Raw genomic sequence first — 16,418 nt, 5'->3', positions numbered from 1 at the left:
CAGCAGCCACGAGCCCCAGGTGTGACCTCTGAAACCCCTCACCCGAGCTGGGACACTGATGGCACTGGGGCTGAGATAATGGGAAGGGATAACCTTAGGTAGCCTATTGCAGCAAGACAGAATTCCATGGAAAGGGTGTCCCCATCACAGCTATCAGGCTGTGGCAGTTGTTGGGATTTGGTCTTCCCTCATAAGCAAATTTGGGGTTGTAAGAGCAACACTTGCCTCACGGGGCAGCTCGACCATTTCATGCGTGTCACCCTCTCTTCACCTGGTTTCCTGAACATTTTCTAAAGTCCTACCACAGTTGTGGAATCTCCTGCCCCTCACCATGCCCTGCCCTCCCAGTGCTCACCCGTTCGATGGGGATCTCCTCGGAGTGGCCTCGCTCAAAAGCCGGGGTCCTGGTTTCATAAAACACGTCCTGGGTGCGCTGGGTCCCCCAGGAGCTGGACTCTTTGATCCCCCCCTCTGGGGCTGGGCTGCCAGGAGGAAAAGAGGGAAGGAAAAACAGTCACTCCTTCACAAAGATGATTTTGCTGAACTCGCAGTGTGGCAAACTTGGGAAACCAGAGCTGCTGGTGAAACTATGAGATCCCCTGGGTTTTTCCGGGATCACATCCTACAGAGCCTGAAGATCCCACGAGAACGAGGAAATCACAACAGCCATATTTTTATTTTTTTTTTTCAGTAACTGAGAAAAGCAATTTCTGTGACTTAATTCCTGATGAAGAAGAACGAAGAATTTTGGAGCTCAGGCCAGTTCTGTGAGCAGGACAAGCTGGACAGTGGTCAAACACCAAAACTAAAGGACATTCACTCAAGGTCCAGTGGCACCCACAGGTTTCACTGCTGAGCCACTGGTGGCTTCCAAAATGCCCCCATCAGGGTTGTTTGGGATGTTTAAACCTCAGATGTCTATCCCTAAAAATCCACAGCAGTTGTGTGACCCACACAAGTCACCTGGAGAGCAGAAAATGGAGAATTCCTTAGGGAATTCTGTTCCTAGAACTGTTTGGAAAGCTCTCTGGGGAGGGATTATTTTGCCCAAAGAGACACATTCTGTCGTGGCAAGTCTAAAGAAGCTCTTGCTGTTACCAGGTGCCCTGAGCTCCAGGGATGACCTTGTTCCCAAGGACCCCCCGGACTCCCAGGAACTCCTTGGTGGATTGGGGTTTGTTTGGTTGTTTTGCAACGATCCCAAATTCCCACGAGGAAACTCCCACTCACAACCACCCACAATGGAAAGCTCTGCCATGAAGATTCAAGGGAGGAAACACAAAGGTCTGGAGACCCCAGTGTCCCACCCCAGGCAGCAGTGGGAAGCAGAGACACAGGGAGGCATTTTGGAAGCCACCAACGGGAATCGTCCCCGCCACGGTTTGACAGGACTGGGGTGTTCCCACTTCCAGAGCCACTGAACCCAGTGCACACACCCAGTGAGGGCTTTGGGGGGGGTCAGGGGATACTCACAGAGCACCCCCGTTGTTGAGAGAGGCCGAGCTCTTCTGGCGCAGGAAAGCCTTGGCGTTGTTGAACGCTGTGGGCTGGGTCTGCTCCAGGGTGGCCTTCAAGGGGTGGAACAGGGACACTGGGCCAGGCTGCCAAGCACAAGGGAAGGGTGTCAGAGACACAGCTGGCGTGGGCTGAAGGGCTTTTAACAAAAGTCCACTTTGCCGGGCTGGGAGATGAGCCCAGCACAAAGCCCAGCCCAGCACAAAGCCCAGCCCGGCCCAACCCCGGCGGGGAGAGGCTCTGAAGGACCTGCTGCCCTCAGCTTTGTACAAGTCAAGTCGTTGCACTGCAATCCCCCATCCCTCTAAGTGTTCTCCCAGACTGGGATTTCCCTCAGGGATGGGATTTCCCTCAGGTTGTGAGACGGGCTCTGCTGCAGCCACCCACGAGCAGGACAGATCTCCGTGCCCTGCTGGAGCTCAGCTGGATGATCACCCTAAAAACAACAGCTGTTTGTCCTACTGGAAACCACTGGGGTTTCAGTCCAAAGCCATTTGTGTGGAAATATCACAGAATATTCAGAGTTGGAAGGGAACCCCAGGGATGACCGAGTCCAACTCTTAAATAAATGGTCCATGATCTTGGCATGACCAGCACCAAGTTTTAACCAACTGAGCTAAACTCAGGGTGGAAATACTTTCAAGAAATACTTCCAAGAAATGGCAAAAAAACTTAAAATCTATTAGAGCCAAAATGTTTTTGAATAATTCCCATTAGAGCCCAAAAAATTTTCAATAATTCCCATTTTCAAAAGTAACTCACAGCATTTTACAGTCAAACTACCCTCAGCTTTCACTAATTCTTTGATGCCCCCAAAGAAATCTTCTGGTGTTCCCCAGTCCCTGGGCCACTTCTGAAAATAGGATTTAGACTGTCAAACATCAGCTGCCATTTTTTGGAAAAAGTCTTTCTGCATCTCCCGGAAAAGGTGACTGGAACAATTTTTTTAAAATAGTTTTTCAGAGAGACTTTCAGGAGGGGTTTTGATTTTTGAGACAGCATTTCCCAACCCTGCCTGGAGAAGAATGCAGAGCTTCTGGATGAAACTTGCTGGTGAGAGCTGCTCAATGCTGGAAAAGGGGCTGCCCAAGAGGGAGGATGGAGTAAAACACCTTTTTGGTGGGTACCTGGCAGAGGCCTCCGGGGGGTTGGACTTGTTCCCTGCTGTTCTTATTCTGCTTGTAGAAGTCAAATATCATCAGTGCTGCGTAGACCTTCCCCACAGTCATTTCATCAGCTGCCAGAGGAGGGTGAGACATTGAAACATGAAAACATTCCAAGGATGAGAAGCGCAGGGTGAGTCAAAAAGCACAAAAAATAACAGCAAACGGGTACAAAAAACAAGGAGAGGGGAGAAGAAACATCAGAATAAGGAGGCAAAACAGACACAGAAAAGTAGGGGAAAGAAAATAATGATGAGGAAAAGGTTACAACAGACTTCTTCAGCTCTTTGCCTGTTGCTGCCTCTCCCATCTGAGATCAAACACAGAGATCACGCAGCAAAAACCAGGCAGGAAACCTCTGTGGCATTGTAAGCACTGCTGAGAGAACTGCTAAATTCATGCCAGATCCACAGCCAGCTTGTTATCAAGAAAAAAAAGCCTTATTCCTCTTTGTTTGAATTACAGTCAACCTGGGCATAAGGGGCTAAATAAACATTTAAAGAGCATTTCATTTTTCCAGATGTCTTTTTCCACCCTCAGAGAGCCAGAACCAGCCCTTCCCAACACAGCACTGGAGCACTCACCATGGAGCAGGGAGTTGGGGCAGTGGATACAGAGGGCAGGGAAAGACTAAAGCAGTCACTGCCCACTGATTGGCACCTCCTCAGCAACCTCATTTCTCTTAATTAACAGTGCCCTTATTGCTCTGCACTGCTCCTCATTAATCAGGAACCCAGAAGCCTTGGCTGGGCAAACTTTCCATTTTCTCAGCACATTCTCCCAGGGCATCATCAACCCAAGGGCCTTCAGTACCCAAAAGACCTCACTTCTGATTCCCTGAGTTCTCAGCAAACTGCAGTTTTCTTCTCCTGGTTTTCAGGAGCTCAGATGGGAGAAACTGCTCTCCCATCCTGCAAGGCACAGGCTGGAGGCTGACAAAGCCATGGAAAAGCCCTGGAAAAGGCCACACTCTTGGCCTTCTTGCCACTGTTTTGGGGTTCTTTTCCCCTGTGTACAGAAAATCTCCTGTAGCATCCTGAAGTCCACGCCTAGACGTGACCTCAGCTTCCCTGATCCCTTTGTGCCCATGGCATGGCAGCACAGAGGATGCCAAGAAGCTGATTCCACATGACTGTGTGCCCAGATGGGGCTTGGGACAGCTCAGGCAAGGAGGGGGAAACCTTTCCTGGGCTTCTTGAGTGGCTGGGCTGGATCCAGTGCTTGCTGCTGAACCACTTACGTTTGTGAGGAGGCACCAGCAAATCCAGAGTCTTCTGGGAGAGGTTGGGCCAAACCAGGGAGATCTCCTTTCTCAGCTCAGCATCACACTGGTGCTGTTTAACTCCACCTGCAGAGAGGGAGGGGAGAGGGAGAGGCACAGGAAGGAGAGTGAAAACCCTTGTCCTGGCAGCACATCCCAGCATTTGCATCCTCATCCTCCCATTCCTTGAGAAGGGGGAGCCAGCAGAGCTGCAGCAGATGTGGAGAAGGGAACTGGTGGCTCCCTCCATGAAAACAGTGTGTGAATCCAGCAGGACCATCATCACCTCAACCTGCTGACCCTCTGCTCTTACCTGGGGCTTAAACTTAAGCTCAGACTTGCTCCACCTGACTGCAGGTGCCTCCTGCTTTAGGGCACTGGGAAGCACCCCCAGGAAGCAGCAGCACCTCCCAGGTGGGATGCAAAGGAGGTGTTGCACATGAATCATGGAATGATTTGGGTCAGAAAGCACCTTAAAGATCCTCCAGTTCCTTGGGCAGGGACACCTTCCACTGAGCAATGCCATGAGGGGTGATAAACCCCCTCTGCCACCAACTCTACCCAAAATCTTTGGCAGTGAGACACTGCAGGTTGTTCTGTACCAGCAGCTCCATCTCAAGGTAAAACAGAGCTGAGCTGTTCAAAGGGGCACAGCGAGGCCTTAATGCAGCAGTGGGAAGTGATTAAAGGCTGGGTGAGCCAACAGGGCAGCTCCCAGCTGAATGCTCTGCACAGGAGCCAATTAACTAGTTCATCTGAATGACAGAGATTATTTTTCTAAGAGAAAAGTACTGGGAGGAGGCTCTGGGTACTCTGTTACACGGTGGTTTGAACTCCCACACAGCAGCTCATTAGGGAGGCTTTATTAAGGGCCTGTTAGTCCTACTAAAGACTCAATTAAATGTAGCACATGAAACCCATTCAAACGAGCTCATAACAACACAACAGGTCAAAACCTCACACCCCACAGCAGAGAGAAAGCAGAGAAAGAATCCAGTGCTACCAGCTGAGCTCTCTTCTCTGGTTCCTTCCAGGGTAGAGCCAAAAAAAAAGGGGGGGAAGGGGGGAGCCTTTTCCAGTTAAAAAGGCTGTTTGTGTTACCATTGAGTTACCAGGTAACTAGAAGCTGCAAATAACACAAACTCTCAGCATCCTCATCTAGACATTATCCCTGAAATAAGGTGCTGACCCTTAAAGTCCCAGGAAATCCTAAAGGCATCCTTAGGAACGAGTGTCTGATGCTCAGCATCACTCCCCGAGCTTCATTCCCTTAGGGAGCCCCAGTGACCTCCAGAGTTTGTCTCCTTCCAGCAGTGCCAACCCAAAGCATCCGAGTTCCAGCAACACGTGAGGGGGGTGATTAACACAGGGAGGTTGCAGTGCTGGCCTAAAACTGCTTAGGAAAGCACAAACCCCAACCCTGCCTTGCCCTGTGCTCATAGGAGCGTTGTTACCTCCTGTTAACTTTTAAATTAGGCATAAAAGTGCTGGGGCCAGGCATGCCTTGATTGTGACCCCAGCCAGGCTGATTAAATGCTGTAGTGACCCAGAGAAAAGGCCAGTGTGTTTTATTACATTACAAAGTTTAATTGGGAAGTCAAGTAAACGCCTGATTAAACACTTAAATAATTTTATCTCAAGGCAGAATGTGGTTCAGGGCACTTGGAGTCAGTGCCTGGCTGCCAGCAGAGAGCAATTGGGAAGGAAGGGCTGGTTTTCCCCCATGGTGGAATAGTTAAGGGGTGTGGAAATTCTCATTTCTGTTGAACAGCAATGAGCACACACCAGGATTCTTCTCCTTTGAGAGCTCTCCACTGGGATGGCCAAAGATCTCCAGGGATGTAGCCACCCTAAAGGCAGAGGGATGCTCAGGATCCCTCTGTCCCTGCCCCAAAGCTCCCTTGCCCTCGGGTGCTGGCAATAGGAAAAGAGGATTTCCACCAGGAGCAGAATTCCTGTGGTTTTGAGAGGACACCAAGCCAGCAGATGAGCTGGGGGCTGAGCCACGTGTGCTCTCAGCAAACTGTCTTCTCCTGGTTTTCCAGAGCTCAGATGATGAAAATTGCTCTCATCCTGAAAGCACAGGCTGGAGGCTGACAAAGCCATGGAAAAGCTCTGGAAGAGGCTACCCAGGGCACTGGGTTTGGTTGGGTTTTCTATGTACAAGAAATCTGCTGTACCATAATGAAGTCCAAGCCCAGATGTGGCTCCAGCTTCCCTGATCCCTGTGTGACCATGGCATGGCACAGAGGGTGCCAAGGAGCTGAACTGCCCTTGTTTCCTTTGCTGTGCCCTCCAGATGACTGTGCCATCCCCTCAGACATCCCCTTCTCCTCACCTGAGGCCAGTTTGATCTCCAGGGATGCCATGCAGCAGGGATGCTCAGGACCCCTCTGTGCCAGCCCCCAAGGCTCCCTTTGCCCTCAGGTGTTGGCAGATGCCAGGCTGGCAATAGGAAAACAGGATTTCCCCCCATGGTTTCAGGAGGACACCAAGCCAGCAGATGAGCTGGGGGCTGAGCCACGTGTGCTCTCAGCAAACTGGAATTGTCTTCTCCTGGTTTTCCAGAGCTCAGATGATGAAAATTGCTCTCATCCTGAAAGCACAGGCTGGAGGCTGACAAAGCCACAGAAAAGCTCTGGAAGAGGCTACCCAGGGCACTGGGTTTGGTTGGGTTTTTCTATGTACAAGAAATCTGCTGTACCATAATGAAGTCCAAGCCCAGATGTGGCTCCAGCTTCCCTGATCCCTGTGTGACCATGGCATGGCACAGAGGGTGCCAAGGAGCTGCACTGCCCTTGTTTCCTTTGCTGTGCCCTCCAGATGACTGTGCCATCCCCTCCCTCTCACCTGAGGCCAGTTTGATCTCCAGGGCAGTTCTGATCAGGGCCATCAGCGTGGATGTGAAGTGCACGGTCAGGTCCTCGGGGGAGATGGGCATGTTCATCCTCACCAGGCGCTGGGGAGGGAAACACTCGCCGTGAGGGTGGCTCAGGATTCCTCCCCCCACCCCGCCCTCCCCTCTGCCAGCCCTTCAAGCACCCAGACTGAGACATGGGGGAACATTTTGTGTGCTGAAATGCAGCTCCTGGATCTCAGCTCCTGTCCAGGAGCAGGGCTGAGACACCACAGTGGCTCCGGTGGTTAAACGAGGGGGTTGCCAGCACTGCACCGCCATCCTACAAGGAGTTCTGCCAAAAGCAGCCAGTTGGGATGCTCCTCTGAACCCATTTCCCAGCCTGCTGCCCTGCTCCTGACAGTCTCCAGTGATGCTGCAGCTCCAGACGTGTGGCTGGTACCCAAAGCAGCGATAAACCACAACTCCACCTCCTCCACCCTTTCCTACACCTAAATTTTGGTTTTACAACAGGAGAAACAGCAACAAATGGGAGCTGGCAGCGCTGAAGGAGGGAAGCTGAAGGAGAGTTTGCTTCTGCAGCTCCATCCTGAACGTGGCTGTGCCCCTTCCAGCTGTGCAGGCGGCCTGGCTGGGGAGTGGGACGTGAGGGAGGCACTTCCAGTGACAAGGAGGGCTTTGTCCAGGAGATGTGCAGTCCCTGAGTGGGCCCATGGTGGGACCACCTCGGAAACAAGGCTGCTGAGCCCTGTGATGTGGCTCAAGCACCTGGGGCAGCTTGGGACTGGCTGCTAGAAGGTGAAGGTGTCCACATCTTCCCACTGGAGACCCCTGGGTTCTGGCTCTTCCCTCCTTGCCCTGTGGGGCATCCTTGTCTCCTCCTTCCCTCCCAGTCAATGAGCTACACAGCCCCATCCAGACCTTCCCCATGGATTAACACGAGCAGAACTGTGATTGCCACCATGTTCTTTCAATCCAAACGTGGAACAGTCCCTCAGGATCAGCATCTTCCAAGATTTTCAGACCTGGCAGCTACTCCTTCCCCCATCATCATCCAGGGCCACCTCTGACAGGGCAAACTCATCATTCTGGTAAGCAAGGAATTGCTTTGGAAAGCTGGGGCTCCCCTGAACCCCTCTGGCAGCAGAACATGGACGTGCTGACAGGGGAAAAGACTCTCCAAGCCTTGCTGATAACCTGAGCCACACATTTAAAGGATGGGTTTCTTCCCCTGATGATTTATCAGCTCCTCAGCTCTCACCAGCTCTTTGGAAACGTCCTTGTCCAGAGCCATATCAGCCAAACCTGGAGCCATATCAGCCAAACCTCAGTGTTTCCACTCTCCAAGGGAATGTGGAGCCTGAGGAGGTCACTGGGGGTTGAGCTGCCTGAGCTGGAACCCCCAGGGGCAGCTTGGCCAGGGCCCCTTGCTGGGAGGGAACTTCATCCCCATCTGAGAGCTCCTTAAGCTGATTTTTTTTCTGATCTCTGTCTCTGCACAGAAACCCTGTCTGTGTTTCCCAGCAGCCCCAAGTGCTGTCAGAGAGCTGTCAGTGGGCTGCAGCCCCTCCCTTGGCTCTGGGCACAGGGCTGGCAGTGTTTTCCAGAGCTGCAGCTGCTGGTGCAGCCCCGCTCACCCTCCTGGCTGGCACAGGGAGAACGTGTGGCAGGAGCACCTCTGCTCGTGGGCACATTTTGGGTGAAGGGAAACAGGTTGTAGGTGAGAGCAGGGACCTGCTGGAGCCTCAGGTGAGGTGAGAGGCAGAGTGGTCCCTGTGAGCCCTGATTCTTGCTCCTGTGCTTCACCCAACCCAAACCAAGCCTTGCTCACCCTTTCCATCCCTGGTTTAGCCTCCCTGCTCGGAGCAATCTCTGACACAACCTCCCAGAGGTCTGACCTGAGCTGCCTCAGAATCACAGCCTGCTCTGGCTTGGAAGGGACCTTTAAAGTCATTTTATTCTCATGTCTGAGACGAACCTTAAAGGTCATCTTCTTCCAAGCCCCTGCCACAGGCAGGGACACCTTCCACTAGCCCAGGTTGCTCCAAGCCCTGTCCAACCTGGCCTTGGACACTTCCATTATTTATCTTTTCACACATCTCTCTCATTCCATGCTGGAGAGACAAGAGACCGGTGTAACAACCTCTGCCATCTCCTAAACTCTGAGACAAACCCTGGAATCTCCAGGATCTTCCTTCCAGCATGCCCAAGGTCATTTTCCATGTCTGTCCAGCCTCAGAGACAGGGAAATCAAAGCCAAGACTTCCCTCCCTTTATAATTCATGGACAGTATCAAATGCTGGCAACACCACAGGTTTGGGTTTCTGTTCACTCATGTCAATGAGACAGGATTTCAATTGAGATTTTTGCCCTCAGCACACAAAAAGTTGCAAAAAATCCATCAATGAGAGTCCACAGTTACCACTTGGAGAGTCCCACTGAGTCCCACTTCAGTGGGAGAGTTAAGGGATGGAGAGAGAGAGAGAGAGAGAAGATGCATGGAAGTGAAGAACAAGCAGATGAGAAATAATTCCCCACAGGAGAGCTCTATCCTCACAAAAACTAGCCCAAAAACTGGCACTGACACATCCCAGGTCCCCTCAGCTGATTTTCCAGCCTGAATTCCCAAAGGACATGGAGGCAGAACAGAGGGCACATCACACCCCTGCTGTACAAAGGCTTTTCCTCCTAAATTTTAACCAGGAGCATTTAGGGAAAGGTTTTCCAGGGCAAATTATTTCTACATGCTGAGCCAAACCCACGGAGAAATTCCAGGCAGAGGTGCCGTGAACAGGCACCTGGGAGAGGCTCTTCCCAAAAAGCACCTCCTTTCCCTCCTCTCCCTGCCATTCCCTCCACACACTTCCTGGTCTCCAGCAGCATTTTTTCCATCCCAAGTGTGCAAACTGGTCCAACTGGTCCACTCAGAGACCTTCTGGTCGCTGTGATTTCCAACCTGACAACCAGAACTGAGCAGAAAAAGTGGCTTTGTGCTGCTCCTCAGGCATCTCCCAGCCCCCCAGGCAGGGATGGGATGTCTCCCTCTCTCCATCAGGGTGGAAAACTGGGATCCATCTCCCCATCCTTCCCTGACAACCAGTCGAGGAGAACTCGCTCAAGGCCAGCTGCAAGTTGCACCTCCCAGGGCAGAGCAGCTGCTCATTTTTTATCCCCAAAAGAGCCCCTAAAATGAGCCAGAAGCGCCTAAAACCTGCTGCAGCCAAGCCCTCCGGGCCTCAGCCACAAAATCCTTCCCAAAACCAGGGAACTCCGCTTCCTTGGAAGCCTCTGAGTCGAGAAAATAACGTTGCTTAAATAAATATATGGCATTTCTGGGAGATGAAGGAGTTGGGGGAAAGGAGTTGATTCATCCTGGATTCAAAATAGCTTTGCCACCAGGATGGGTGGGAGGGGAGGGAGGAGGTTGGTGAGACCTGAGCCCAAACCCAAACCCCTCTGGGCACCCAGGGGTGCCAAGGAATCAGCCAGACACTGGCACAGCCCCCCCTGAGGAGGGACTGGATCCCTGAACATCCCTGACCATTCCCTGGGGTGTTTTCCTCATTCCAGAAATGCAGCTGAAAGGCTGAAACAAGATGATATCTTCATTTTTTTCCTCTATTATTACGAAACAACCCCATACATAAAAATATCTCCTTGTGCAGAGCAGAAAATTCCAATCCTTTCCAAACCACTTGCTAATTTTACCTGTATTTTAATTCCCTACAGGACCCATAAAGGAACTGGAATCCAACTGAAAAGTGGGGAAATTTCTCAAATATTTTGCTTGACCCAAAATTTTCTCTTTGGAAAATTCATCAAGAACTTTTGATTTTCATCCTTAACCAGCAGAGAAAAAATCCCAGTGTTGCTGATCCAGTAGGGACAACAAAAGGGTTAAAAAAACCCTGAACCAGATGTTTAGACTGTACTCAGTTTTTTTTTTAAAAATTAACTTCTCCTTCAGTTTTTGCTGTTTTTTCTGTTTGAAGTTGTGCTTCCAGGCTGTGTCTCGTGTTTTGGAATGGGATATAAAAATGTAATTTAAAAAGAAAAATTAAGAAAAAATTAAAAACAATACTAAAAAAAAAAATCCAAGATGAGACAACAACCAACCAAAAAATCCCAACAACAAAAATAACCAAAGGAAAACAAACCATAAAAAAAAACCAAAAACAAAACTAAAAAAATCCCACCCAAAAAAACCCCAAACCAACAAAAAAAAACAAAAAACAAAAAAAAAAAAAAAAAAAAAAAAAAAAAACCAAAAACACAAAAATGGGGGATCCTAAAGGGGTGGGTTTTTGGGAAGCAAAAAGGGGGCACCTTTTGGGGAAGCTGGGTCCTCTGGGGGGGTCCCAGGCTGATTTGGGGGGTCCTGCAGAGCAAGGGGGGAGTTCAGGGCTGATTTTGGGGGTCCTGTAGGGTCGGGGGGGGTCCAGCTGATTTTAGGGGTTCTGGCAGAGCAAGGAGGATTTTGGGGGTCCTGCAGAGCAAGGAGGGGGTTCGGGGCTGATTTTGGGGGGGTTGGGGGGTGTCTCAGGCTGATTAGGGGGTCTGGCAGAGCAAGGAGGATTTTGGGGGTCCCAGCTGATTTTGGGGGGTCAGGGCTGATTTTGGGGGTCCTGCAGAGCAAGGGGTGGTGCCAGCGGGGTCCCAGCCGATTTGGGGGGGTCAGGGCTGGTTTTGGGTGTCCCAGCTGATTTTGGGAGTCCCACAGAGCAATGAGGGGGTTTTGGAGGGGGTCCCACCGATTCTGGGGGTCCTGAAGAGCAACAGGGGGGTGTTCAGGGCTGATTTTGGGGGTGCTGCAGGGTCGAAAGGGGTCCGAGAGGGGGGTCCCGGGCTGATTTTGGGGAGTCTGACAGAGCAAGGGGGATTTTGGGGGAGAGGGGGAGTTAGGTCTGATTTTGGGGGAGAGGGGGAGTTAGGTCTGATTTTGGGGGTCCCAGCTCATTCTGGGGGTGATGCCGGGGGTGTGTCCCAGCCGATTTTGGGGGGTGAGGGCTGATTTGGGGGGTCCCGGCCGATTTCCTGCCCGGGCCGGGCAGGAGGAGCCGCGGGCAGCAGATGGAGTCCCCGCTCCGGTTTGGCGGCCGCGCGGGGGGAACCCTCCTCCAGCCCTCGGCTTTAATTAGCAGGATTTGGAATCCTGCCCCTGCCGAGCTCGTTAATTCTGCGGGAGAGGGCCCCAGAGGCGGGAGCTGGGATCTTGTCTCCGGAGCCTCCTAATTAGCTGTGAGCAGATAACGAGGGAACCGAGGAGCGGAGGCTCCGCTCGGGTTCCCGGCGCGGTCAGGAGGCTCCAGACATCCCCCCCCCCGGCTCCCGGGAGCGATTTAATTGCCAATAAACAAACACGTCGCTAACGAGGCACCAAAACCTTTGTGTCAACCGATACGATAAATGCCCCCCCCCTTTTTTTTTTTTTTTTTTTTTTTTTGCGGATCTTCTGCTCAGAAACTTCTCGGGCAATGTCCGAGTAGGAAATGCAGGGGAAATTCATCCCGGTGTCAAAAGCTGGGATAAAAAAAATCTCCTGCTGACACAGAAAGCAGCACTGAAGAGAAGTATCTGCACCCTAAATTCTGTTCACTGGCATATTTCTCCAACACCAGCAGGAAGAAGAGAACACTGAGCTAGGAATGCCTGGAAAAGTGGCTGGCACCCCGACGGATTTGAATTATTAAGAGCACCCCCATCAGCAGCTCCTGAGCAGCCTCTGGGACAAGAACTGCCCTGGGAACGATCCCCAGACGTGAATAAATTCGGGACAGTGAGAGAGCTGCTGTGGGAAATGAGGCTGAGTTTGGTGAATAAATTATTGGCTATGAATAATTCACCCCGACCTAGTTGTAATTATTCTGCTCCCATTTAACTCTTCCCTTGGCTTCAGAGAGGCTGCTCATGGGCTTCTTCCCTCCTGCTGCATCCTGGGGTGAGGAGCCAGTCCAGCTCTGAGATCTCCCCACAGAATCCCAGAATGGTTTGGGTTGGAAGGGACCTGAAAAATCATCCAATTCTACTTCCTGCCATGGGCAGGGACACCTTCCACCAGCCCAGGTTGCTCCAAGCCCCGTCCAACCTGGCCTTGGACACTTCCAGGGATCCAGGGGCAGCCACAGCTTCTCTGGGCAACCTGGGCCAGGACCTCACTGCCCTCACAACCAACAATTCCTTCCCAATATCCCATCTAACCCTGCCCTCTGGCAGTGGGAAGCCATTCCCCCTTGTCCTGTCTCTCCATCCCTTGTCCCCAGTCCCTCTCCAGCTCTCCTGGAGCCTTCTCTTCTCCAGGCTGAACAATCCCACCTCTCCCATCCTTTCCTCCCAGCAGAGCTGCTCCATCCCTCTGATCATCCTGGTGCCTCCTCTGGACTCTCTCCAGCAGCTCCATGTCCTTGCTGGGCTGTTCCCCAGGGCTGGAGCAGCTCTGCAGGGGGGTGCCTCTCACCTGAGGGGCAGAGGGGCACAATCCCCTCCTGCCCTGCTGCCCACGCTGGGGGATCAGACACGGAGCCTTGGCTGTGTCAGGAGGTGCCGAAGGGAAAAGCAGAGCCCTCCTAATCCCTGCAATGAATCACTCCTGAAACAGGGTGTGCAAAGCCACATTTGAGAACACCAAGAGAACCCCAAAACAAAGCCAAGAGCCCTGTTGGGCTGTGCCAGCACTGCCCTGCAGCCCCACCAGGGCTTCACCTGGAGCTGCACTTGGACAGAGGGGGAGATGTGTCTGCTGGCAGTGTCGTCCTCTCCTGGGAAGAAGAGGACCCTGAAGAGCAGAGGGGCAAGGGTTGGGTCATTCCCTCTCCTAGCACCACACCATTCCAAAGACTCTCACCCCAGGCTCTCAAAAAACCCATCCTCCAACCCCCCTCCTGGAAATACCTGTCTTGATGGCACTGCAGTGCCAGAGAGATTCCGTGGCCTCGTGGGCTTTTCAGTCTCCCAAAAGAGAAGGAAGAGGCTCTGTGGTGCCAAGGCTGGAGTCATTCCAGGTGACAGCAGAGCTGGCTGCCATCTGCCCTCCCTGCTACTCCTGAGGGCACACAAACCCCTGGAGCCTTCTCTCTGACAAGCTGAGTCTGTCTGAGAGGCCTCAAAGTCTCAAACATGAGTGTAAAAGGGGGGGAAAAACACCCTCATCTGAAAATGGGCAAATGAGCAAATCTCAAGGCACCAGAGTGAAGTCAGAGTAGGTTTCTTCCCTCTTTCCATCTGACTGGGTAGAAGAGACTTTTAAATTCATAGAATCACAGAATCCTTTAGGATGGAGAGCTCTAAGATCACTGAGTCCAACCCCTGACCCAGCACTGCCAAGCCACCCCTAAGCCATGTCCCCAAGTGCCACATCTACACCTGTAAGGTTTTGAAATCCCTCCAGGGATTGGGACTCCACTACTGACCAGGGCTGCTGTGCCAGTGCTTGACAAGCCTTTTGGTTAAGAAATTTTTCCTGATGTCCAACCTGAACCTCCCCTGGAACAACTTGAGGCTGTTTCCTCTCATCCCAACCCTTGTTAACTGGAAAAAAGACACCCCCCGTGGCTCCCCCCTCCTGTCAGGGGGTTGCAGAGCCAGAAGGTCCCCCCTGAGCCTCCTTTTCTCCAGGCTGAGCCCCCCCAGCTCCCTCAGCTGCTCCTGCTGCTCCAGCCCCTTCCCTAGACACGCTCCAGCCCCTCAGTGTCCTTCTTGTAGTGAGTGGCCAGGAACAGAACACAGCAAACTGAGTCCCTTCACCCTTTTCCCCCCACCCCAGTGCAGGATAGAGCTCTCCTGCTGCCCGAGAAGCACATCCAGAGCATCCCAGCCATGCACCTCCAGCAAGCAGCAAGCCAAGCCCACGGAACTGCAGCGGCTGGTCAGGCTGACCAAGGAGAACAGTTGAGAAAGGGGAGCCAGAAAACAGCAGAAAGGAAGGCCAGCAGCCAAGGAGGCTGCCAAGGGGGGAAAATCCAACCAAAACCACAGTGTGCACGGACTGAGAAGGCAACACGGACAAAGACAGGGAGGGAAAACACATAAAACCTTCAAAGAGCACTGGGAAAAGTAGATATGGAAGGAAAATGGGTGGGTACGTGGGGCAGAAGAGCTTTTGCTGGACAGGACAGTGAGGTTTTTATAAAACCTTTTTGGTTCAGAGGGAGAGAGGAAAACCAGGGCAGAGACAAAGCCCTGGCTGCTGGTGACACTGCTGTCCCTGGGCTGGCTCTGGGTGGAGGCTCTGACCCTGCACTGCCCTCCCCAAGCCTCCCTTGAGCTGTGGGAGGACGACAGGGGTGACACTGGTGGGGGACCTGGCAGGAGCAGGGCAGGGGATGCCACAGGCATGTTGTCCCAGGGCCTGATGCTCCAGCGTGGCTCCAGGGATGTGCTGCACGTGGAAGTGGAGCAGGGAAGGAGCAAAAACCAGCTCTGTGTCCCCATGAGGGTTTGGGTTTCTCATCAGCTGGAAGGAAGGGGGCAGCCCAAAGTGCAGCCTTACACCACGGGGAAAACTCTGGCCTGAAGTTTGTATTTCTGTAGTTCAGGGCTCTTTGGTAACGTGTAAAAGGAATGTGATCCTCTCCAAGCTCAGAGAAATGTGGTGTTCAGTCTGGGTTTGAGTTGTTTGAGCTGTGGAACCCACAGGCAAAAATTAAAGATGTCCTTAAAAAAGCCTTTTAAGAAGAATCCATTCCCATGTAGCCAAAGTTCTGTGGATTTGTTCTGTAAATCAGACAAATTAAATGAGATACAGGAAACTCAGAGGCTGGGGAAGGGTCTGTCTGCTCTGGTGCTTTCGAACAGGGACACCACACTGAAAACCAGCCCAAAACCTTATTTAAAATGCCTATTTTAACACATGATCTTTTTAGCCTCTTTTGTTTTTCTAATTTTACAAGATTTGAGGGGGGGGATAAGGAGAACTTTATGTTTCTGGTACCACAGAGCAGAGCTGGGTGCCCACCTGCAAACACCTCCTGCTGCTTTCAGCTCCATTCTAAGTCAGTGGAAACTCCCAGGGGCTGAATAATTGGATTTCTGTGGATAATTGGTGTCTCCAGACAGATGTTCATGTATCTACTCATCGATCTGAAGTAGCTGGAACCTGATCTAGTTGGGTTCCTTCAGCTGAGTTCAGTGGCCAGAAACAAATCAAAGGAAATAGAGAAAAGCCACAGCTGCCTCATTTTAAGGGTATGTTTAATTTTCCTTTCATTTTAAATCCCAGCACGCTGAGGGAGGATCTTTTAGGAAGCTGTGTCTGAATTCGTGCTGCTACATAAAGGCAGAGCCAGATTTGGGTTTAGCTTGAGCCTCTTTAAAAAAAAATCCCACTTTTATGTGGTCACAGTTCAAAAACACAGCACAGGAGGAGCTGTTGGGATTTGGATCCATTGAACCAACCACAGTGGGGTGCAGGGATTGGATTTGGTGGTGGTGGAATGATGGAAACAGTGAAAAAAAACCCTGTTGAGTTGGATGGATTCTCAATTCCACCAATGTGAGATGGTTATAATCAACCTCCCCCTCTGAAACTGGGAGGGTCAATGCTAAAAGCTTCCAAAGAATCACCCTAAAAATGCAAATTTCCAGCCACCCTGTGAGTTTTTGGGGAGGGCTGCACGGCCTGAGCTGG

At 51.8% G+C, this 16,418-nt stretch overlaps 1 protein-coding gene across 18 annotated transcripts in view; it reads right to left on the bottom strand.

Annotated features, from left to right (window-relative positions):
* The window catches only part of CACNA1B (calcium voltage-gated channel subunit alpha1 B), a 309,392-nt gene that overhangs the window by 9,065 nt on the left and 283,909 nt on the right, over nucleotides 1-16,418 (bottom strand). For all 18 annotated transcript variants that reach the window (XM_039383719.1, XM_039383720.1, XM_039383721.1 and 15 more), the window contains 5 exons: nucleotides 6,790-6,898; nucleotides 3,919-4,026; nucleotides 2,643-2,752; nucleotides 1,474-1,601; nucleotides 356-482 (listed from right to left, as the gene is read on the bottom strand). In XM_039383719.1, coding sequence (XP_039239653.1) covers nucleotides 356-482; nucleotides 1,474-1,601; nucleotides 2,643-2,752; nucleotides 3,919-4,026; nucleotides 6,790-6,898 — 582 coding nt within the window. The remainder of the gene's footprint in view (nucleotides 1-355; nucleotides 483-1,473; nucleotides 1,602-2,642; nucleotides 2,753-3,918; nucleotides 4,027-6,789; nucleotides 6,899-16,418) is intronic.

The sequence above is a fragment of the Pipra filicauda genome, unplaced genomic scaffold, assembly GCF_003945595.2.
Source record: "Pipra filicauda isolate LSUMZ 115617 unplaced genomic scaffold, ASM394559v2 scaffold321_size1097455_pilon, whole genome shotgun sequence".
Taxonomy (NCBI): domain Eukaryota; kingdom Metazoa; phylum Chordata; class Aves; order Passeriformes; family Pipridae; genus Pipra; species Pipra filicauda.
The sequence above is the reverse complement of the archived record's forward strand: the minus strand, read 5'-3'. Positions and strand labels throughout refer to the sequence as shown.